This window comes from Pongo abelii, chromosome 4 (assembly GCF_028885655.2).
Source record: "Pongo abelii isolate AG06213 chromosome 4, NHGRI_mPonAbe1-v2.0_pri, whole genome shotgun sequence".
NCBI lineage: Eukaryota > Metazoa > Chordata > Mammalia > Primates > Hominidae > Pongo > Pongo abelii.
Window position 1 is genome coordinate 88,460,330 of NC_071989.2, and position 23,411 is coordinate 88,483,740.

At 40.1% G+C, this 23,411-nt stretch overlaps 1 protein-coding gene and 1 long non-coding RNA gene across 10 annotated transcripts in view; one reads left to right on the forward strand and one right to left on the reverse strand.

Moving 5' to 3' along the window:
• MSH3 (mutS homolog 3) overlaps positions 1-6,128 on the forward strand; it is a 228,349-nt gene extending 222,221 nt beyond the window's left edge. For 6 of the 9 annotated variants that reach the window (XM_063723860.1, XM_063723861.1, XM_063723863.1 and 3 more), the window contains 3 exons: positions 1,485-1,547; positions 2,430-2,601; positions 5,063-6,125. In XM_063723860.1, the coding sequence (XP_063579930.1) occupies positions 1,485-1,547; positions 2,430-2,601; positions 5,063-5,174 (347 nt within the window). In that variant the 3' untranslated portion in view covers positions 5,175-6,125. 9 annotated transcript variants of the gene reach the window in all.
• LOC134761404 (uncharacterized) lies at positions 1,506-21,193 on the reverse strand. Its single transcript, XR_010139981.1, has 3 exons — positions 20,783-21,193; positions 20,118-20,232; positions 1,506-1,775 (listed from the first exon to the last, which is right to left on the reverse strand). It is a non-coding gene; the product is annotated as an uncharacterized LOC134761404 (long non-coding RNA).
• Between the last annotated feature and the right edge of the window lie 2,218 nt (positions 21,194-23,411).

A 23,411-nucleotide genomic window follows, 5' to 3' on the forward strand; every position in this document is an offset into this window, starting at 1 on the left:
GGAAAGCTCTTATCTGTCTGCTGCCGAATTCTTAGAGGAGGACCAGGAAAAATCCATTGTCCTTTTTCTCTGTCATGTTCAGTCTTTGGCTTTTTAAATTTTCACTGATAAAAGAAGAAAAGCATACACATCTATCAAATGAAATAATGATTGAGAAAAAGCTTTTAATAAACTCATACGTATACTGGGATTGTAGAAATCTTTGTAACTCTTGTCCACCTTGGACATTTCTGCAGCACAGTGCACATTTTGCAGCACAATTATATTGAATTTCATAATAAAAGTTACATAATATCCTGAGCTGCTTTAGCTTAAACTACATGCAGTGGTTTATTATAATTATTGTACTTCATTATATCCCAGTTCTTTTAAAGTTTTAAGTTCATGTGTATGTATATATATGACAGGCTGGGTCCTCTAGGAAGCAGATTCTGAGATTTGCATTCAGGAGGTTCATTGGGAGTGCTGGGCTATGTTATAGTCAAAAGGCTTCAGCCAGCCCTGCAGAGAACTCTGAGGTCCTTCAGTGTTACCTCAACTTGGGGTGAGGGGGATAGACCTCTATACCTTTATTAGTTATCTCTATTAGTTTGGGGTAATTTGCAAACAGTGTGCAACAGATTACCCCCCAAAACATAGCAGCTTAGAACAACAAACATTTATTACCTCATAATTTCTGTGAGTCAAGAGTCCAGGTGCAACTTAGCTGAACACCTCTAAGGCTGAAAACTGTAGCCCTGTGAGAGACCCTCTAGTTCGGTTCCTCACAGGGCTACAGTCAGTCACTAATCAGGGCAGCAGCCATGTCAAGGCTTCCCAGCCCACACATGGCTCTTGCCAAGCCTCCCAATATCTGCTTCCAAGCCCACTCATGTGGCTGTTGGCATGCCTTAGGCTCTCGCCAACTGTTGGTGGGGGACATCAGTTTCTTTCCATGTGAGCATCTCCACAGACAGCCCACAACATGGCAGCTGGCTTCCCTCAGAGCAGGCAGGCAACAAAATGAGAGTACCCAAGTCAGAAGCCACAGTCTTTCTGTAACCTAATCTCTGAAGTGACATCTCATCACTTTTGCCGTATTCTGTTCGTTAGAAGTGAGTCACTGGTTAGGAATGACACAGAGAGGGAATGACACAAGCACGTGAACACCAGCAGGCAGAGGTCTTTGGTGGCCATCTTAAAGGCTACCTACAACAACCAGTCACTGGCTGCAGGCTGCCCCAAAGCGGGATGTGGTCTTGGGTGAAGCCCCTCCCTTCAGCTGCAACAATTTCCAAAGAAGGCAAACAGTTGAGGGTTGCAGGCCAACAATCTTTCTGACAGCTGAGGGAATAAACTCTTTAGTCCTAAGTGGGATCTGGGTGGTACTGAACAGAATCTGGTATGTATAGCTCTTAGTTAACCTGAATATTTAATAAACCAGAACATCTCAATCCTGTTATTTAAACTGGCCAACATGTAATATTTTCTTTTCTGTTTTTAAGGGAGAAATTATAGGCCTGGTATGGTGGTTCATGCTTGTAATCCCAGCACTTTGGGAGGCCAAGGTGGGTGGACCACTTGTGCCCAGAAGTTCGAGAGCAGCCTGGGCAACATGGCCAAAACCCCATCTCTACAAAAAAAAAAAAAAATTAGCTGGGCATGGTAGTATGCACCTGTAGTTTCAGCTACTCAGGAGGCTGAGATGGGATAATCACCTTGAACCTGGAAGATTGAGACAGCCAGTGAGCTGAGATTGCACCACTGCACTCCAGCGTGGACGACAGAGTCAGACCCTGTCTCAGAAACATAAAAAGGAGAAATTATATTGTATCGACCACGTACTAAGATCATTCTCATCCCGGCGCAGTGGCTCACGCCTGTAATCCCAACACTTTGAGAGGCCGAGGAGGGAGGATTGTTTAAAGTCAGGAGTTCGAGACCAGCCTGAGCAACATAGCAAGACCCGATCTCTACAAAAAATATTTAAAAATTAGCTGAGTGTGGTGGCATGAACCTGTAGTCCTAGCTACTTAGGAGGCTAGGCAGGAGGATTGCTTGAGCCCAGGAGTTTGATGTTACAGTAAGGTATGATCGTGCCACTGCACTCCAGCCTAGGTGATAGAGCAAGACCCTGTCTCTAAAAAAGTAAATAAATAAAATCATTCTCTTTTTAATATAGACGTTCAGTTCAAATTTACAATGAATCATTGTTAAAAACTATTTTAAGTGAGCTAAAAGATAGATCCTATATGCACACAGCAGTTTCACAACAGTATTTACCCTTTTCTAGACATATCAAATTGATAAATAGATCTAACAGGCAAGTAGGAACAGTGATTTCAGATTGTACAATTTAATAAAGTTATGAGAACTTACATGTCCTTTTTAATCCTCTAATTTATTCCAGCTTTCAGGCACAGTTTTGATCTCCTTTCTTTATTTCACAGGCGCAGAAGAACAAGTCCCTGATTTTGTCACCTTCCTTTACCAAATAACTAGAGGAATTGCAGCAAGGAGTTATGGATTAAATGTGGCTAAACTAGCAGATGTTCCTGGAGAAATTTTGAAGAAAGCAGCTCACAAGTCAAAAGAGCTGGAAGGATTAATAAATACGAAAAGGTCAGAGTGATTATGCTGCATTTTTTTGTTTGTAATGAAACCTTCTAAGTTGTCCAAGAAAGAGAGGAGTGTCCTAAAAGTGAACATCAGGTCTACTTTTAAGCACCTCTTCAAATGTTCTGAACCATTTAATTATGATGAAGTGAAAACAGCTCTTGCAAAGCTCAGGTGAATTCAATCCATCTTCATTAGATCATTATTAAGTTGCTAAATTGGTTTTTCGGTCATTTTTATAAAGAATTAAGTTAACTCCTTAATATGTGCCACATTCATTACTTTAAAGATTCAGTATGCCAAAGGTTACTGAAGATACTGAGAACCTACAGAAGATTTCTTTTATTCATAGATTTTATTCAGATATGCAACGATTACATCCAGAAATTCTATCAGAACATTAATGAAAGTAATAGTATTACATAACAGGCAATCATAGTCAATATCCACATGTCACTTATTTTGTAGATTGTGACAAATTTTTCATTCTAAACGGGCTGCTGTCACTTTAAATGCTTATGGGAATACTTTCCACCTTTACCCTTGCTATCCAACTAGTATGTAGTCAGTACATAAATTAATCTTAATGTAAAGCTGAGATACACTTTGAAAGAAAGATATTCCTAGGAAAATATATTAGTAAATTATACCCTTTTGTTTCCCAAATATAAAATTCTAAAACAACATAAGCTCCCCATCCACCTACTGCCCCACCCCTGCCATACTTGGGGAGCCTGATGTGCTGGGTACATTAGTACCCTGGTTGATAATGATATGACCATGATGAACAGATTGTTGATCGAATAGAAAATCTTGGCTGGCTACTGGTGGTCCCTGTGTTATACTCCAATAATATTCTTTAATATTTGGTAATAATTCTGGGAATTATTACCAAATTTCAGTATTGAAATAGTAATGCCTATCATACTAGCTAAAGAAACAGTTGCTAACTTGTTTACCAAAGCACATTAGTGCAATTGACTTCTCTTTCTCTACCTCCTTCTCCTGTGCTTCCGCCTTGCACTCCTCCACTTTGGTATACTGTAGTTGACCAAGTCCAGAGTGCTAGACTCTACAAATGGCACACAGCCTCCTCTAGTGACACTCTTTTCTGGCTCATTTCCAAATCACAATGCCAAAACAGAAGCAAAGTGGCATAATCAGTTTCAGCCTATTTCTGTTACAAGCCAGATTAATATAAAATTTTTCCTGAGGGAAAAGTAGCTATGAGAATTTAAAAATAAACTTAGCCCTCTTCCTCTGCAAAGTCCAGAGACAAATTAAACTCACTTTAGTTGCCATATTATTATTGTTCTTTTTCTCTGAAAAAAACCTAGAATAAAACTTTACTACAAAGGATATATATACAAGATAGCAATAAAATATGTCAACTTCTAAATTTGCTATAGAAATATATGCAAGATAGCAATAAAATATGGCAATTTCTATATTTTCATATATTCTTGTTTCTGCTATATAGCCTGTAAAGCAAGAGCAAAAAAACTCACAGATTACTCATAAATATTTTAACTCTTCCAACTAGTAAGTGACATTTTGAACTCTATGAAGTTATCTTGACAAGATGAGAGAATTATTAGAAGACGTTGCATTGGGATGGAATCTGATCATTTATCAAGATACTGTATTTGTTATTTTACCTTTTTTCTAAAAGTGCTTATCACATCATTTCCTTTGGCCAGATCAAAGAAATCAAACTGAATCTTGGGCCTTAGTGTGAATTTGTTATAATAGTTGCCATTTGTTGGATGGTTACTGTGTGGAGAAACCATTCTGAGCAGTCATTTGCAGCAGCCTACACACTGTGCCAGCTACTCTTCTCATTGCTTTACATACATCATCTCATTTCATCCTTACGGCAGCCTTATCCTCATGGTATAGTTGGGGAAAGTGAGACCAGCAAGGACAGGACACTGACCCAGAGTCACACAGCTACTTGATGGTGGAGCAGTAATTGGAACTCAGGTACTCTAGCTGCATACCCTAAATACTCAATTGGGTTGCTATTCTGCAGGAAAAAAAAAAAGTAAGTCTGTGTTATGCTGGCGTTTTACTCTTTAATTAGCTTCATTGTTTTCGGTTGGTGTTACTTTTCATCCTGGGAACACTTCATAGGAGTTTCTTGTCTCCAGGTACAAATAAGCACACACCACCAGCCTCTAGCAGAGTTTGAAGGAGGAGGAGGTCAGGTTCTCTCCTCTGGGGCTGTCAAGGGTAAGGATTTTAGGAGAAGGCACAGAGGCAATAGTGGCAATTGGTAACCTGGGTCCCTTGATTATAGTAGCAGCTCTGAAAGCTCCTTTCACCAGAAGAGTGACACTGACACAGCTTCCTAACTATAGAGCCTGCCCGGTATTCAAATGTTATAGACTTTTCATAGCTTCTGATGAGACGTATTGTCTCCCATCAATTTCATTTATTAAATAAGTAGTATTTTATTTTTCCCCAGGAAGAGACTCAAGTATTTTGCAAAGTTATGGACGATGCATAATGCACAAGACCTGCAGAAGTGGACAGAGGAGTTCGAAATGGAAGAAACACAGACTTCTCTTCTTCATTAAAATGAAGACTACATTTGTGAACAAAAAATGGAGAATTAAAAATACCACCTGTACAAAATAACTCTCCAGTAACAGCCTATCTTTGTGTGACATGTGAGCATAAAATTATGACCATGGTATATTCCTATTGGAAACAGAGAGGTTTTTCTGAAGACAGTCTTTTTCAGGTTTCTGTCTTCCTAACTTTTCTAAGTATAAACACTCTTGAATAGACTTCCACTTTGTAATTAGAAAATTTCATGGACAGTAAGTCCAGTAAAGCCTTAAGTGGCAGAATATAATTCCCAAGCTTTTGGAGGGTGATGTAAAAATTTACTTCATATTTTTATTTGTTTCAGTTCAGATAATTGGCAACTGGGTGAATCTGGCAGGAGTCTATCCATTTGAACTAAAATAATTGTATTATGCAACCAGTTTATCCACCAAGAACATAAGAATTTTTTATAAGAAGTAGATAGAATTGGCCAGGCATGGTGGCTCACGCCTGTAATCCTAGCACTTTGGGAGGCCAAGGCAGGCAGATCACCTGAGGTCAGGAGTTCCAGACCAGCCTGGCCAACATGGCAAAACCCCATCTTTACTAAAAATATAAAGTACATCTCTACTAAAAATACAAAAAAATTAGCTGGGCATGGTGGTGCACACCTGTAGTCCCAGCTACTCCGGAGGCTGAGGCAGGAGAATCTCTTGAACCTGGGAGGTGGAGGTTGCAATGAGCCGAGATCATGTCACTGCACTCCAGCTTGGGCAACAGAGCAAGACTCCGTCTCAAAAAAAAAAGAAAAAAGAAATAGAATTATCAAGCTTTTAAAAACTAGAGCACAGAAGGAATAAGGTCATGAAATTTAAAAGGTTAAATACTGTCACAGGATTAAGCAGTTTAAAGATTGTTGGATGAAATTATTTGTCATTCATTCGAGTAATAAATATTTAATGAATACTTGCTATAGATGATGGTATGTCCCGTTGAATTTTGGTGTTTTCAAGTGTTTGGAAATTGTCATTTTTTTTAGGTGTAATTATGAAATTAAGGTTACTGCTTTGACCAGCACAATACACAGAAGTGAACTTGTTCATTTGGGACCTTTCTGTTCATTAACATATCAGGTGTATGATCTTCCCAGTAATGAGCCTTATAGCTTAGTTAATTCATAACAGTGCTCCCTTCCTGCAAATTTAGGGTAACACGTGCTCAACTGTGTCCCTGGGTTTTTTACAGCACTTACAATCTGGCTTCCCAGATCCATGTGTTCTTTTTGTTTCTAAATATATGATCTTGCACAAAAGCTCTCTATCCTATTTTCCTCTCTTTTATTATTTCTGCTCAGTTAAATGTCTTCCCCACATTTGATGGACATATTTTTAATTCCTTCTTCTGGATTATTACCTTCAGTGATCCCAGCAATGACCCCAGCCAGACATAGGAGTCAATACAGTGTCCCCAAGTTGTGGCTTCACTTTTGAGTCAGTCACTCTTTAGCTATCTGACTCTCAACCTTATTGGAGTTAGAGTATGATGTAGTTTGATTGATTCTACCACCCCTCCAGAAATATGAAGGTATAGTCAAATTCTCAAAACTGTCAAAATAGAGTTAGTTGGAATGTACACTTTAAATTTTAAAAAGAACAAAATCGTTTCAATACTCTATATAACTGTAAATGTCTTATATTCTTTCTAACAAGATTTCAAAGATAGTGCTGTAACCTCACCTCACAGGGAGAAAAGGAGATGACTCCAGGAATTTCATGCCCGTGCCAGAGGGAGCTGCAGGGACCAGCAATCACTGGTAATGTCCAGGTGGACACCTGGAGCCACCTCTCCCTCTTGCTTGGTCCAGGCCAGCATCAACACTGAAGCAGGTAGGGGTTCCAGGAGCATTGTGTCCTGGCAGTGGCAGCACACAGTGTCTGGCAGCTGACATCGTGGAACTTTACAGGGTAGATTCTCCAGCATGATCAGGAAGCCAGCCAGGCGGCCAGCTTGCGGGAGGGCAGGCCTCCTCCAAGCTGGGGAAGAGATCAGCACAGTTGAACTGCATTTCCAAGTGAGGCTCATCCCCAGCTGGGTTACTGAGATATTGGAGGAAACGTTGAGGCCAAATCCCAGTCATAAAGACTACACAAATGCCATGGAGAGGTAGGCAGAAAGTTGCAAACAAGTGGGTTTGTATTTCAGATAACCATCTTGGGGGCTGCAATTCTAAAGTTAGATATAACCACACAGGTGAGAATAGGGCTGCTGGTGCATGGGAAGGGCCCTCCACATTCCCTCTGGTACTGCACAGGCATGAGCCTGCAGGCTAAATGTCTTCCATACTTCAGATGGAGGCTGGGGGAGACAGGGCTGACTGGTGGCCAAATGTCAAGGAAAGTAACTTTTTAATATGATATATTCCTGTAAGTGACTAGTCTGTTTTTAGCCATCAAATTACAAATTAAGAGCTAGTGATTCTGCAGTAACACACACCAATTCCTCAAAAACCTTCTAAAGTCACACCACTTTAATAATTCCAACCTTAGGGAAAAAAAGCCAAACACATTTTAACAAGTTTCAACTTTGACCTTTCTATTGCTTCATCTCTCCTCAGTGCTGTCTATTCTATATAGTTTTTAAAATAGTGTTATTATATAACTAGTATAACAATATTTGAAAATCCATGGGACTATAATTTATAATTTAAAAAGAGAAAAAAGGAAAAATGAATTTTTAAAATTAAATTTTGTAAGGTAAAAATAAATTTAAAGGCTGGGCGTGGTTGCTCACACCTGTAATCCTAGCACTTTGGGAGGCCGAGGTGGGCAGATTGCCTGAGCTCAGGAGTTCAAGACCAGCCTGGGCAACATGGTGAAACCCCATCTCTACTAAAATACAAAAAATTAGCCAGGTGTGGTGGCATGCGCCTGTAGTCCCAGCTACTCGGGAGGCTGAGGCAGAAGAATTGCTTGAACCCTGGAGGCGGAGGTTGCAGTGAGCCAAGATCACACCACTGCACTCCACCCTTGGCAAGAGAGCAAGACTCCGTCTCCAAAAAACATTTAAAGGAAAAAAAATGTGAAAACCTAAGCATTTGAGTTACTTAGTTTATCTCAATGTTTCTCAGTGCTGAATATGAAAATCAAATGATTCCCATTTGAATCATAGTCTTTTGGACTGAGATCCAAGCTTAGTATTCTTTTATGGGCTTTATTGACATAGTTTACATACTGCACAATTTATTTAGAGTGAATAATTCAGTGGGTTTTTGTGTATTCACAAGCTTGTACAGCTGTCACTACAATCAATTTTAGAACATTCTTACCACCCTAAAAAGAAACGCTGTACCTATTAACTGCCAGTCTGCATTCCTCCCCAAGATCCTCAGCCCTAGACAACCCCTAATCTTCATTCTGTCTCTATAGATTTGCCTATTTTGGACATTCCATATGAATGGAACCATAGAATATGTGGTCTTTTGTGTCTGGGTTTCTTTCACTTAGATGCAAGATTCATCTGTGTATCAGAACTTCATTCTCTTTAGCTGGTAAAAAGTATTCCATTTTATGTATACCTTACATTTTAATTTATCCATTCATTAGTTGATACACATTTGGATTGTTGCTATTTCTAGCTATTATGAGTAATTCTACCATGAATATTTGTGTATAGGTTTTTATGTGACGAGGCATAATATTTTTTAAAAAGCTCCCCTAGTAATTCTGATGTGCAGTCGAGTTTGTAAACTATTAGTCTCAAAGATGACAAATGACTAAACAGTATTTTTAATTGAGTGGACAATCATTTGGTCTGTTTGTCCTCTGCTTTATCTGTCACTTAGGGCAGAGCATAGCATACTATAGACCCTAATTAATATTTGTTAAAGTGGTAAAGAAAAACCAAACTCCTTCAGCTTAGAAACCCAATGAAAAGATGTTTCTTTTCATAATGAAGGCACCATTTCACTAGGGATTCAAGATCCATACAGAAGTGTGCTGTATCTTTAGAAAAAAATAAAAACTTTTTCAGACAATTTTTCCAGGTTTGCGTCTGTCATCATCATGGTGATGGTGTTGGGGCTGGTGAAACACTGCCCACTGAATCAATTCCAGAGTAAAAACTAGATTGAATCCAAAATGTTCTATAAATTAGTGTTGACCTTTACTGTGTTCTGAGATCAATATTAATTACTGCTGTGCTTTGTTATTATAAAAGGGCTATTTGATGTTTCACACCAAGGATATGGGTGGAGAGAGAAAAGAACTTGTATTAATACCATCTGTGGTTTCTAACTTTGTAATTAAGGCCAATTCCTCTGTGGAACATTTTAGTTATTATATATCATGATTATTCGGTTTATTAATATCCAGGGAAGTACCACAGTTTGAGAGCCATTCATTCTGGTTTACTTGGGGAGTCCTATTCTATACCTGTTTTGCTGGCATAATTATTAAAAGCCTCTTTAACTCAAAAGTGTCCTGTTTTGGATAATAACTTATAGTTACCCCAATTATAGGTGCTATTCCATGAGCACAGTTACTGACTTGCTACATTTTGAATGTCATGTAAAAAAAAATTCATTTTTTTCTTACCCATTGGATAAACCAGTTTTTCCCCTAAAGACCTGCCAGTTGTTTTTGCCTGTTCTTGATAAATGCTTTGTATTGTGGCATTTAGAAGCTACAGCTCTGCTAATTGGTATGTTAGAGCTTTACTACTTAATCTGTTGTTGAGGCTAAATCCCCAAAGATAACATGTCATCTGCCTCTTCTCCATGAAATCATGGTGAGGAATGTGCACCTACATGACTTTGTGAGACACGCAGCAAGACTGTCTTCTTGCAGAAATAATTATTCCTCAGGAGGAGGAATTGCCTCTAGTTCTTTTGTCCTTTGCTCAGATCCTCTCTTCATTGCCTTTGGCTGTCTTTTTTTTATTTTTTTGACAAAAGAGTATTTTATTTTCACATCAGAAAAGAAATATTGTCTGCCATTTTCACCTCTTTTTCAGCCTCAAGCCCCTTTTTCTTAATCCTGCTTCCAGAAAGCTCCCATTTGGAGGTAGGAGTGTCTTGCCCTCTATCAGAAGCACCAAAGGAGTTTCTTAAATGCGGATTTCTAGGCCCCACCTTAAAGCTACTGAATCTGAATCTCTGAAGTTGGGACACAGAAATACCAGTGTTAGTTTCTGTCATCTCTTCCTCACGTTCTCTCACCTTTTCCTTGCTCACATGGCCAATGATCTGGTCTCCAAAGAAATTTGTTAAAAATTGTATTCCTTGGTTCATGACTGCTCTTTAAGATTCTGTCTGATTTACTGCATCTGGTGTGGGGTCTAGGGAACTTCATTATTATTTTTAAAATAGACTATTTCTTAGAGCAATTTTAGATTCAACACAAAATTGAGTGGAAAGCTCAGAGAGGTCCCATATACCCTCTGCTCAAACATACCACCTCCCTCACTATTGACATCCTGTGCCGTGGTGGCATGTTTGTTATGGTTGATGAACCTACATTGTCACAACACTATCACCCAGAGTTCGTAATTTACATTGGGGCTTACTCTTGATGTTGTACCTTCTGTGGGTTTGGACAGATTTCTAATGACATGTAATCACCATTATAGTAACACAGAGAATAGTTTTACTGCCCTAAAAGTCCTCTGTGCTCTGCCTATGCATCCCACTCACCCCAAACCACTGGCAACCACTGATCCTTTCACTGTCTCCATAGTTTTGCCTTTTCCAGAATCATACAGTAGGTAGTCTTTTCAGACTGGCTTATTATTCACTTAATAACATGCACTCAAGCTTACTCCATGTCTGTTCATAGCTTGACAGCTCATTTCTTCTTAGCACTGAATAATATTCCATCATCTGGATGTACCATCGTTTATCCATTCACCTACTGAAGGACATCTTGGTTGCCTCCAAGTTTGACAATTATGAATAAAGCTCTGTAAACATCTGTGTGTAGCTTTTTACGTGGACATACATTTTCAGCTCATTTGGATAAGTACCAAGGAGTGTGATTGCTGGTAAATGTTGTTTTGTAAGAAACCACCATACTGTCTTCCATAGTGACACTACCGTTTCACATTCCCATCAGCAATGAATCAGAGTTCCTGTGGCTCCACATCCTTGCTAGCATTTGGTGGTATCAGTGTTATGGATTTTGCCATTCTAATAGTATGTCGTGGTATTCCATTATTTTAACTTGCATTTCTTGGATGACACGTGATGTGGAACATCTTTTTATATGCTTATTGGTCATCTATATCTTATTCGGTGAGGTGTCAAGATGTTTGGCTCATTTTTTGATCTGGTTATTCATTTTCTTATTGTTGAACTTCAAGTGTTCTTTGCATATTTTGGATAACAGTCCTTTATCAGCTATGTTTTTTGTCATCTGTGGCTTGTCTTCTCATTCTCTTGACAGTGCCTTTCATGGAGCAGAAGTTTTTTATTTTAATGAGGTCCAGCTTATCAGTTCTTTCTTTCATGGATCATGCCTTTGGAGTTGTATCTAAAAAGTCATTGCGATGGCCAGGGTCATCTAGATTTTCTCCTCTTCTATCCACTAGGAATTATGTAGTTTGCATTTTACAATGGTCTATTTGAGTGATTTTTTGTGAAGGGTGTAAGGTCTATATCTAGGTTCTTCTTTAATAGACTTTATTTTTTACAGCAATTTTAGGCTCACAGCAAAATTGAATGGAAATATAAAGAGGACACTTGATTTTTAAATTGAGTATCCTAAGTGATTCCTTCGCAAATAAAGACTCAAGTTTTAAAAAGCACAGCCATATTGCCTTCAAAATGTTATTCATCAGAAGAGGTCACTTCTGCAAATAACAGTGGGCCTTTAGTTTCTCCAAGCTTTTTAGATTACTTTTTAACAGAATATCAGGCAAAAGCAAACATTTAAATTGCATTTTTGTGTTATGAGATTTAAAGGAGTGTCTATGAAGAGGAGGCATAATACTTCAATCTTCTGATAAACTCTACAAGAATAGTATTTTGTATTTTAAATGATATTTGAATCATTTTACAGCATCATCAGGAAAGGAGGTAACGAAAATATTCCCAAGCACTAACTCTGCTTCATGACCTTGAGCATTAAGTTTTGAAGCAATCAGTAGCTTTGGTATTAGCACACAAGCTAGGTTTCTAAACTATTATTTCACTGTGGGTACAAAAGCATGATAGAAAAGAGTGGTTGGCCAGGTGTAGTGGCTCACAGCTCTAAACTGCTGGGAGGCTCAGACAGGAGAATTGCTTTAAGCCAGGAGTTTGAAACCAGCCTGGGCAACATAACAAGACAGGCTGTTTTAAACACAGGAAAAAGAGTTGTTAATGAACCCAGGAATTAACTCATACTTTGTAAGCAACAGGCATATAAGTCCCTGTGTAAATGGATGCTGATCAGCAGTGGTTTAACTTATACTGCAATATTAAATGCTCCTAAAACAATCACTCCTGTATTAGAAGCCTTGGAGTAAGGTTTGAATTAAAAAAAATAAATAAATAAATAAAAAAACTCCTTCAGTTCTCTTGCAGTGGGAAAATGCAGTTTCTTATTTGTGGGAAGGAATAAATTGAATAAGTTGAAACAGTAACTTTTTCTTTTTTCTTTTTTAAGGTTTTTGCTTTTTTAGGTTCAGGGGTACATGTGCCGGTTTATTATATAAGTAAACTCTTGTCATAGGGGTTTGTTTACAGATTATTTTGTCACCCAGGTACTAAGCCTAGTACCTAATAGTTATGTTTTCTGTTGCTCTCCCTCCTCCCACCCTCCACCCTCAAGGAGGCCCCAGTGTCAGTTGTCCCCCTCTGTGTCCATGAGTTCTCATCATGTAGCTCCCACTTATAAGCAAGAACATGCAGTATTTGGTTTTCTGTTCCTGCCTTAGTTTGCTAAGGATAATGGCCTCCAGCTCCATGCATGTTCCTGCAAAGGACATAATCTCGTTGTTTCTATGGCTATATAGTATTCCATGGTGTATATGTACCACATTGTCTTTATCCAGTCTGTCATTGATGGGCTTTTGGGTTGATTAGTAGCTTTTTGAATGGTAACTTTTCTACAGAAGTACCAGAGACTTCAAACTATCTGATTTAAATGTAAAAAAGACATTTGTTAGTGGCAGGTGAGTGTAGGTCATTAATTGCAAGACACCTAATTATATTCAGGCAGTTTGTGACTGGCCCTAAACCAGAAGAAAAAAATGTTATATAAATGCTCAACCATAGCTAAGACATTGTTAAACTAAAATGACTCCTTCAGAATGGCATAAATCTGGTCTAAATGAATAATTGCAAACTTAGTTAATAGTGATAGATTCTCTTAAGTTGCAACAATAGAAACAGTGGCCTAACCTGGGCTTATGGAAGAAGAGAAATTAGAGTCATTTTCAGAATACAGCTAGTTTGATTTCTGTTATTTTGTCACTCTATCCACAACAAGCTTCCTTTCTCACTGCCTCTGTTTCTCCAGGCTTGGTGGCTGTTCCACCATTATAGAGAATCATATCTCTCTGTCTTCCATTTTGCTGCATCTGCCTTTATTGACTTGCTGCTCTGTTTTCTCTTTGTTTTCTGGCCTTTTGCTTTCCTCTGGCTTAACTGCCTTCTTTCCTAGTGTCTCTGTTCCTGCCCCCTCTACCAATTTACCAATTTCTTACTTCCTTTGTCCTTCAACTGTTTAGGAAGGCAGACCTGATTGGTTATGTTAATGATGGTAGTTCCTGTTGTACAGGTTTTGTCTGGGACCCCCACATGGACAGCCGGCTAGCCTGGAGAGTAGCAACCCCTGGCACGGAATTCCCTGCCTATGGCCTTGTAAATTGATGATTCAAAGGTCCTAGCAGCCCAGTGTGTCCTTCACTTCTTTCTGTACTTGCTCATGCTGTTTCTCCCTCCTCTCTTAGTGAACAATTTATAACTTTCTACGTGGTGTCCTTTGCACCTGCCTGTACCCATCACCCTCTCACATGCTACTTCCCACTCCTCTATCTTTTCTTATTGTCCCAAACCTATGATGTTTGTTTCTCTGAAATGCCTTTCCTCTGGCTTCCCAATGACTTCGAACTTGCTGAGCAACTTATAGCTTTGGGGTGGAAAGGATTAACTTGGATTCAGTGGGTTGTCTTAGGGGTGTGGGGGGGGGGGGTGTGTGTGTGTGTGTATTTTAATCACTGAGTTTCATTTTACTAGGAAGAGGATCTAAAGGGGAACCAGAAGGGCCATCATTTTTTATGACATCTATCTTTCACTGTAGTTGGAGGAAAGAAAAATTGTTCCCCTTAGCTCATGATTTCTACCCAAAATGAGAGTATGCAAAGAGAGCACTAACCAGCCTTTCTTTAGGCTCCAAAGATACTCATCGGAATGTGACTCATCTGATCATTGGTTGAAATATGAGTGACACAGCATATGATGTACATTCAACTGAGTCTTCATGGCTCAGTACAAACAGCACTTCTAGTGCTGGCCCTGCCACTTAGTACCTTTAAAAGAGTTACAAAGATTTAGACAGTTGTAAAACCTTCAAGCGGTTGGGGTTGTTTTAAACAAGTTCTTAGTTACAAACAACAGAACATACTCCTCAGTTTATGAAGACAGGAATTTATTATGGGGTCTATTTAGCTTTCAGAGTTTCTGAATGAGCTAGAGGATCAAGCCTAGATATTTTATGAGAAGTGGTACGGTCAGGATCAATGACCCCCTGTACTGTGCCAGTAAAAAGTTCATTGCTACCACCTCTCCTTTGCTGCTCACAAAGATAATGACTAGACACCAAATGCTCCACTGCAACTGTTGCAGAAAAACCAAACTCCCAGATGATACCTGCCTGAGCAGCCATGGTCTTCCCTTACAAAATTCAATTCTACGTCCAAGTCTCTCATAGATATGTGTCTTTGGTGAAAGGCAGGCCCTTGCAGAACCTTAGTCTCAAGGGAATGGGAAAAATGCAGACTTTGGCCTTCCGGCTCTTGTCCACAGGAAGGAATCCGACAAATGAGTTAGAGTCCTATTGGTTGAGCTGCTCTGTTATATCTGTCGAAGAAGTTATTTTGTTTCTTCTTTTGTTATTGAGTTTTGTTTCATTGTGGTCAGAAAATATCATCTATACCATTTTGACTATCTTAGAAATTCTCCTGTTATATTTCTTTAAGTGTTCCCTGAGTGCTTGAGTAAAAGGTGCATTTCCTGTCCTCAGGATATAAAGTTGTATGCATGTATGTGTAAAATTTTATACCGTTAGATCAGAGGTGGGAAAACTATAGCCTATGGACCAAATCTGGCCCACTGCCCATTTTAGTAAATAATGTTTAGTTTGATTACAGCTATGACCATTTGTTTCTATAGTGTCTGTGGCTGCTTTTACACTAAAGTTGAGTTGGGTTGTGCAGCAGAGACCATATGGTCTGCAAAGCCTAAAATATTTATTATTTGGTTGACCCTTATGTCAGATCCTATGTCAATTGATTATATTAATCACATTTTCTGTGTCCTATTTTATTTTATTTTATTTTGAGATAGAGTCTCACTGTCACCCAGGATGACTGCAGTGGTATAATCAGGCTCACTGCAGCCTTAACTGCCAGCCTGAAGCGATCCTCTTACTTCAGCCTCCTGAGTAGGAGTAGCTGAGACTACAGGCACATGCCACCATGAGCAGCTAGTTTTTGGTGTTTTGTAGAGATGAGTGTCTCGCTATGTTGCCCAGGCTGGTCTCAAACTCCTGGAAAGAAATGATCCTCCCACCTCAGCCTCCCAAAGTGCTGGGATTATAGGCGGGAGCCACCACGCTCAGACCCTATTTTATAATGATTTTAATCATATGAATTGTACTCTGCAGATTATCTGTATAATTTTCCCCTCAAATTTGTTCAATTTTTCTAGAACTAAGAAGCGTATTAAACCTGATACTTCCTTATTTATGAAGTTTTTGTTCTATGTACTTTGATGCTTTGTTATTTGCCACATAAAGGTTTATGCCAGTTATATATCTTCATTATAGATTACACTCTTCATCATTCTACTGTAACCCACATTGTTCCATTTAATGCCTCTTGTGTTGCATTCAACTTTGCCTGATATTAACATGATGACCTACTTTATTTGGGTTTGCATTTGCCCTGTATATCTGTACCAGTACTGTTTGGGTTTTTTTTGTTTGTTTCTTTGTGTGTTTGTTTGTTTTTTAGTCCTAGTGACTTCACTATGTCTCTTGAAGACAGCAGATAGTTAGAAATTCTGACCCTTTTTTTTTTTTTTTTTTTTTGAATAGGTGAACTTGTCCTTTATACATTAACTGTTACAACTGATGTACTTCTGGGATCCTATTATTTTTCTTTCTTTCTTTCTTTCTTTTTTTTTTTTGAGACAGAGTCTCGCTGTGTTGCCCATCCTGGAATATAGTAGCACAGTCTTGGCTCACTGCAACCTCCACCTCCCAGGCTCAATTCTCAGCCTCAGCCTCCCAAGTAGCTGGGATTACAGGTATGCGCCACCACGCCTGGCTAATTTTTTGTATTTTTAGAAGAGACAGGATTTCACCATGTTGGCTAGGCTATTCTCAAACTCCTGACCTCAAGTGATCCGCCTGCCTCGGCCTCCCAACGTGCTGGGATTATAGGTGTGAGCCACCGAGCCTGGCCCTATTAGTTTTCTTCTTACATATCTTTGTGAAGGTTTTTATTCTTCTGTTTTTCTATATGGCCACTTTTTGTTTTGCCCATCATCCCATTAGTTCTGTTGGGATTGTCTTTATAACTAAAAACAATCATATGTTTAAGTTTTTATTCTTTAATACTACAGGCCAGGTACAGTGGCTCTTGTCTGTAATCCTAGTGCTTTTATGTTTTTGTTGTTGTTGTTGTTGTTTGGGATGGAGTCTTGCCATGTCAGCCAGGCTGGAGTACAGTGGCACAATCTTGGCTCACTGCAACCTCTGCCTCTCAGGCTCAAGTGATTGTCCTGCCTCAGCCTCCCAAGTAGCTGGAAGCAACTACAGGCACGCACCATCACACCTGGCTAACTTTTGTATTTTTAGTAGAAGTGGAGTTTCACCATATTGGCCAGCTGGTCTCAAACTCCTGACTTCAAGTGATCCGCCCACTTCGGCCTCCCAAAGTGCTGGGATTACAGGCGTGAGCCATCGTGCCCGGCCTAATTCAGAGCTTTGGGAGGCCCAGAGAGGCAGATCCCTTGAGCCCAGGAGTTCAAGACTAGCCTGGGCAACATGCTAAAAACTCACCTCTACTAAAAATACCAAAAAAAAACAAATTAGCTGGGTGTGGTGGTGCATGCCTGAGTCCCAGCTACTGGGGAGGCTAAGGTGGGAGGATCACTTGAGGCCAGGAGGTCAAGGCTACAGTGAGCCATCACACCACTGCACTATAGCCTGGGCAACAGAGTGAGACCCCAGGTGTGTGTGTGTGTGTGTGTGTGTGTGTATGTGTGTATAAAACTACAGAAAAATATGTGCTGCCAATTCTCTTACACTGATTTCCTCCTATCTCTTTTGGCTCCTGTTTTGTTGATGTATTCTGGATTTTTTTCTAAGTTCATCATGGTTGAATTATTCTTTCTCATTTTAACATTAGCTTTTCTTCAAAACTTTATTACAGTTATAGTCTATTTGGTATCTATACTTACACGTATTTTTGTGTTTATGTTTAACTGGAAGTGATGCTTATTTCTAGCTTTTCCATATCAAAACTTCCCTGCGAGTTCTTTATCGTGATGCATCAACTTAACTGGATTATATCTTCAATATTTTTTAGAAAGGATTCATGGTTGCTATATTTCCTGAATTCCCACATATGTGAGCCTGGCTTTCTTTGGTTTGTATGTGTGAATTGAAGCTTGGCTTTTTAGGGTCTCATTGTTTCATTCAAGCCTTGTGAACTTTGCATCATTGCTTTTTGGCACCTAATGTTGCTAAGGAGAAATGTAAGGTCAGTCTGATTTATTTTTCTTGGGGATTACATTTCCTTATGGTGCATAGATATTCTTTATCCTTGAAATTCAACACTATAACCATAATTTGTTTTATTAATGAGTACATTCTATTAATTTTTCCTAAAACATAGCCCTTTTATTCTACTTAGTCTAGCTTTCCTTTTATACAGAAAAATTTTCTTCTACTTTGTATTTGAGCATTATTTTTTTTTTCTGTTCTCCTCTTTAGAAAACTGTAGGCCAGGTACGGTGGCTCATGCTTATAATAACAGCACTTTAGGAAGCTGAAGTGGTGGATCCCTTGCACACAGGAGTTCAAGACCAGCCTGGGCAACGTTGCAAAACTCCGTTTCTACAAAAAATACAAAAAGTTAGCTGGGTTTGGTGGTGTGTGCCTGTAGTCCCAGCTACTGCAGAGGTTGAGGTGGGAGCATCACCTGAGCCCAGGAGGTCAAGACTGCAGTAAGCCATGGTCATGCCACTGCACTCCAGCCTGGGCTACAGAGCGAAACCCTGTCTCAGAAAAGAAAAGAAAAACTGTTGCCACATGTTGACTCTATTGAATTCTATATGGGACCTTTTTAGTAATAACTTTTATCTCTGTAACCCCAGCTATTCTTATCCTCCATTGCTCTCCCTTTCTCTTTCCATTTGTTTTCTTCAGATCCTAAGATACCACAGGGCATGTTTTTTCTCTAAAACTTTAAAACTTTAAAAGTTTTCAGGAGGAATCTTCAAAATGTAATTTCTTTCTTTTTTTTTTTTCCAAAATAGGGTCTCCCTCTGTTGCCCTGGTTGGAGTACAGTGAAGCAATCATGGCTTGACCTCCTGGGCTCAGGCAGTCCTCCCACCTCAGTTTCCCGAGAAGCTGAGACTACAGGCGTGTACCACCATGCCCAGCTAGTTTTTGTATTTTTTTGTAGAGTCAAGGTTTCACCTTGTTGCCCAGGCTGGTCTCAAACTCCTGGGCTCAAACAGTCCTCCTGCCTCAGCCCCCCGAAATGCGGGGATTATAGATGTGTGCCATCACGCCGAGCTTCAAGTGTATATTCTGCATTTATCTTTTTCATGTTATAGCCCTTAATTATAAAAATTATTTTTGCATAGGTTGCATACCATCATTTTCCTTATCTTTGAGTGGGGACAGTTCTGCATAGACTGATATTTGCCCAGTGTAGTAAAAAAGTATTAATGCACCTGCCTTTTCCTTATGTTTTTACCTTGTAATCTGTATGGTTATTCAGTTACTTTTAGCGGAGATAGGCAGGGAGCAGCAGAGAATAGTGATGCTGAGCAGCAAATCAGCCAGCCCACTTTAGGTATGCTATCTCCAAGCATGCAATCACTGTATCTGTTTCTTTTTTTTTTGAGACGGAGTCTCACTCTGTCGTCGCCCAGGCTGGAGTGCAGTGGCGTGATCTTGGTTCACTGCAAGCTCCGCCTCCCGGGTTCACGCCATTCTCCTGCCTCAGCCTCCCGAGTAGCTGGGACTACAGGCAGCCGCCACGACGCCTGGCTAATTTTTTGTATTTTTTAGTAGAGACGGGGTTTCACCGTGTTAGCCAGGATGGTCTCAATCTCCTGACCTTGTGATCCGCCCACCTCGGCCTCCCAAAGTGCTGGGATTACAGGCATGAGCCACTGCCCCTGGCCTGTTTGATCTTTCATCACTAGTGTATGTCTAGTCTGGTGTAAGGGGAAAGTAGTGGACAGTCCCAGGTTTCTCATGCTCTTCAAACTGGAGGACAGTGTGAGGTTCTGTGGCTCCCTGGCCATTTATTTAAAAGGTCCAGTCTTACTTATTTATATTTAGTCATCTTTGCTCTACAGCAAGCTGGTTCCCTCTGCTGCTCATCTCTTGACCTCTCTCCCTGGTTAGGAAACTACACAGGAGGAAATAAAAATGGCATGACCAATGGACATAACCATACATACTGTACGGCTATGTATGTATGACTCCATGTATACCCAGTGTAAAAAGAAGCAAAACCCACTTACCCCATTAGAAAACCTCCTTTGGTGAAGGACAAGGCAGCCTTCTGTGGCGATGGTAATATCCTGTATCTTGAGATTGTTACCGCATGGAAAGTCTTAACTATAAATTGTCCTGGTTCTTGGTAAATTGAGCAAAACACAAAGCAACAAAAGAATGAAGCAAAGAAAGCACAGATTTACTGCAGTGAAAGTACACTCCACAGAGTGGGAGCGAACTGGAGCAAGTGGCTCAAGGGCCCCAACTGCAATGTTCTTTAGGGTTTTTATTAACTAAAAGAATTTGGTTATACCCCCAAGTACCCTTTAGAGGCCTCTGATAGGTTATACACTCTGCAAATGAAGGATTGGACCAATCAGAGGCTGAAGTGGAGGCTTGTCCTGTGACCAATCAGAGGCATTTCCCATTTGTGACATAGGGGAGAGGAGGTTATGTAGAGGCAGGGACCTCTGACCCCTTGTCCCTTGGGCATGGAGAGGTGGGGTTTTCCTTTTGGTCCAATTTCAAGAAGTCAGCCACAGATTGGCCTTAGGCTCCCTCTTTCCAGACCCTATTCTCCTGCTTCATTTCCTCCTAAGAGACATGATCCCCATGAATCTTTATGGGAGACAGAGGAATCGATGGCCTTTCTTCTGTAACTGCTTCATGATGATTGGGGCGCAGTACCTACCTATTGGGGACCATGGAACTCTCGCCCCATTCTGTCTAGTGGAGACAGGATGACTTCTTGATGACCGGGGCTGGCATTGTCACCTGGAACTGGCAGGAAGTCCTGCTACATGATCATTTGAAGCTTAATGGCCTCTAGGCAAGAAGAAGTAAATCTGGTTAAAAGATTTAACAAACATTGTCCAAAGATCAGTACAAGTATAATTATTAATAATGGGCCAGCCAGGGGAAGGAGCCATGAAGCCCAACTTAGTGGCCTTGACCAGGAGCCCATGACTTGGACAGCTGTTGTTGTATTTCAGAGGCCTGGTCAGCTAATTGTCAGCCAACATCCCTTACTAATCCTGATTTGGTTGATATAAAATCAGCATTCTTCCTCTACGGAAAGACATAAGCCACCTTTTTCAGCAGTTAGGATATCCAGTCCCCTTCTATTTTGTAAAGCATCCACTGCCAAGGAGTCTGTCTGATTTTGTATGGTGACAATGCTCTGGACAATGTTTTCCAGGCTGTCTGAAAGATCCTTGGACAGCATTGGTAATAGGATAGGGAAGTTGCAAGCCTGGTAACTCCCGTTTCTACTCCTGCAGTTATTCCTAACCTCATACTAAAAGGGGCATGAATTGGATGGTTCATTTGTGCCTGGCGGTTGCAGTTATAGGTATAATGAAAGACTGGTTATTGGGAGGTATATTGATCTCGGGGCTAAATAAACAAGTGTACAGATTCAAGTCCAATTGGCTGGTAAACATAAGTAGGAACTAGTCCCACATGGGAAAAAGGCTTCTTGTTTTTCAAGACAAAAATTGTTCTCTATGGTGAACATACGAGTTAGCTTGTTGTTTTCACTTTCCCAAGTGGTTAAGGTCCTTGCTAAAGTGGCCCCGATTAAAGGCTGGAAGGAGCCTTGGGAAGTATCCTGAGTTGCTCCAGTGGTTTTGTTCTTCCCTCAGTGTAGGTAGTTATGCTTAGTATCCACCAACAACCACCTAGAGGTATTTTTGTAATGGGGAACTAAAAGGCAGCTAGATGTCTCAGGGTTAGCACAGTCTTCCCAAGGGGAAATGTGAACACAGCTGGTGGGCCTACCCTGACAGTATTTAGACAGTACTTAGTACTTAGACTGTGAATCCTTTAAAGTACCCTTAAGTAGGGGTGGTTTCCCTGAAAACTGTATAGATTTCCTAAATGATGCAGTCTGGGTAACTACATAGCTTACATGATCATGTGAGGGGTTAATATCTAGGGTATAGCTGCATTGATGACTTTTCAAAATTTTTGCTTCTTTTAATACAAAGGACCTGACCAAAATTTTTGCTTCTTTTAATGCAAAGAGGCGCATGGAATCTTAGTTCTGTGTGCATTGATATTGGGCCCCAAATGGGTTTTTGAGGGGATGTGACCCCAGAAAGGTTGCTTTGATAGGACTGGAGAAGGTTTACTGTTTATCCTGTCATTGTAACCTTTGTCAGTTTTGTAACTTTGAAGTCCTATAAGTCATCCAGGTTCATTAATTTGAAGGGGGTTCTTCCCTTATGGTTCAGGTGAGATAGGTCATTTTTTCAGAGGCCCAAGATTGGGTTGGGATTGGGATGGCAGCGTATTTGGATGATGATGGAGATAGACAAAGCCAACAGTGCTTTGCCAAAGGTGGACTGGTGGTATTTAACAGTCTTTGTGTTTAATTAAAGTTCTTAATAAATACCCAGAATTCACTAATTGCTGGAGGGGTAGGGTGAGCCCCACTGAAAAATTAAGCTAATTCCCTGTATATACGTTCCAGTATACACAGGCCATGGCAAATCATTATGGGAGCCAAAAGCACTTCTGTGTTATTTTGTCCTTTTGAATAGGAACTTCAGGTCTTCTACAGGTTCACACGGGTAGTGGCGATGGGAGCTTCAGGTTCCAGGTCCAGGACTTCAGGTATGGCAGACTTGATCCTGGAACGATGTATCCAACTATCTAATCCTAGTACTTTGACTGCAGAAGGCATAGCCAACACCACTGAAAAAGGTCCCTTCTATTTGGATTGTAGTTGTTGAGTGGGGGACCCCTCTTTCCATGTTTTAACAAGTACCTTACCTCCTGGCCTGACCTTGGGTTGCTGGTTAGTTCCTAATGTGGGAAGCCTTTGAGTTCCAAACTTTTGTAGTGCCTGCTGAAATTGTCCTAGGTAAACTAGGTACTGTGTTAAACCAGCCATTTCTGGATCAGTAATTAGATCATTAGTTAAAAATGGCCTCCTATATAGCATCTCATATGAGCTCATATTTATTTTTGCTCTCTAAAAGTTGTGGATTCTTAAGATGGCTATGGGCAATAAGCTGACCCAAGTTTCTGATGTTTCCTGGCATAGCTTAGCTAACACCCATTTCAGAGTTTGATTAGCCCTTCTTTCCCAGAGGATTGAGGCCTCTGTGCTGAATATAAATAGTATTTGATTCCGAGAGCCTTAGCAACCCCTTGAGTAAAGATGGGCCGTTATCACTTTGGAGGCTTTGGGGTTACACAAACCAGGGATTATTTCCTTTAAGAGAACCTTTATAACTTCATTAGCCTTCTGTGTTTTGGTAAAGTAACCTTCAACCCAGCCAGGAAAGGTGTCTGTTAGTACTAATGATAGAGAC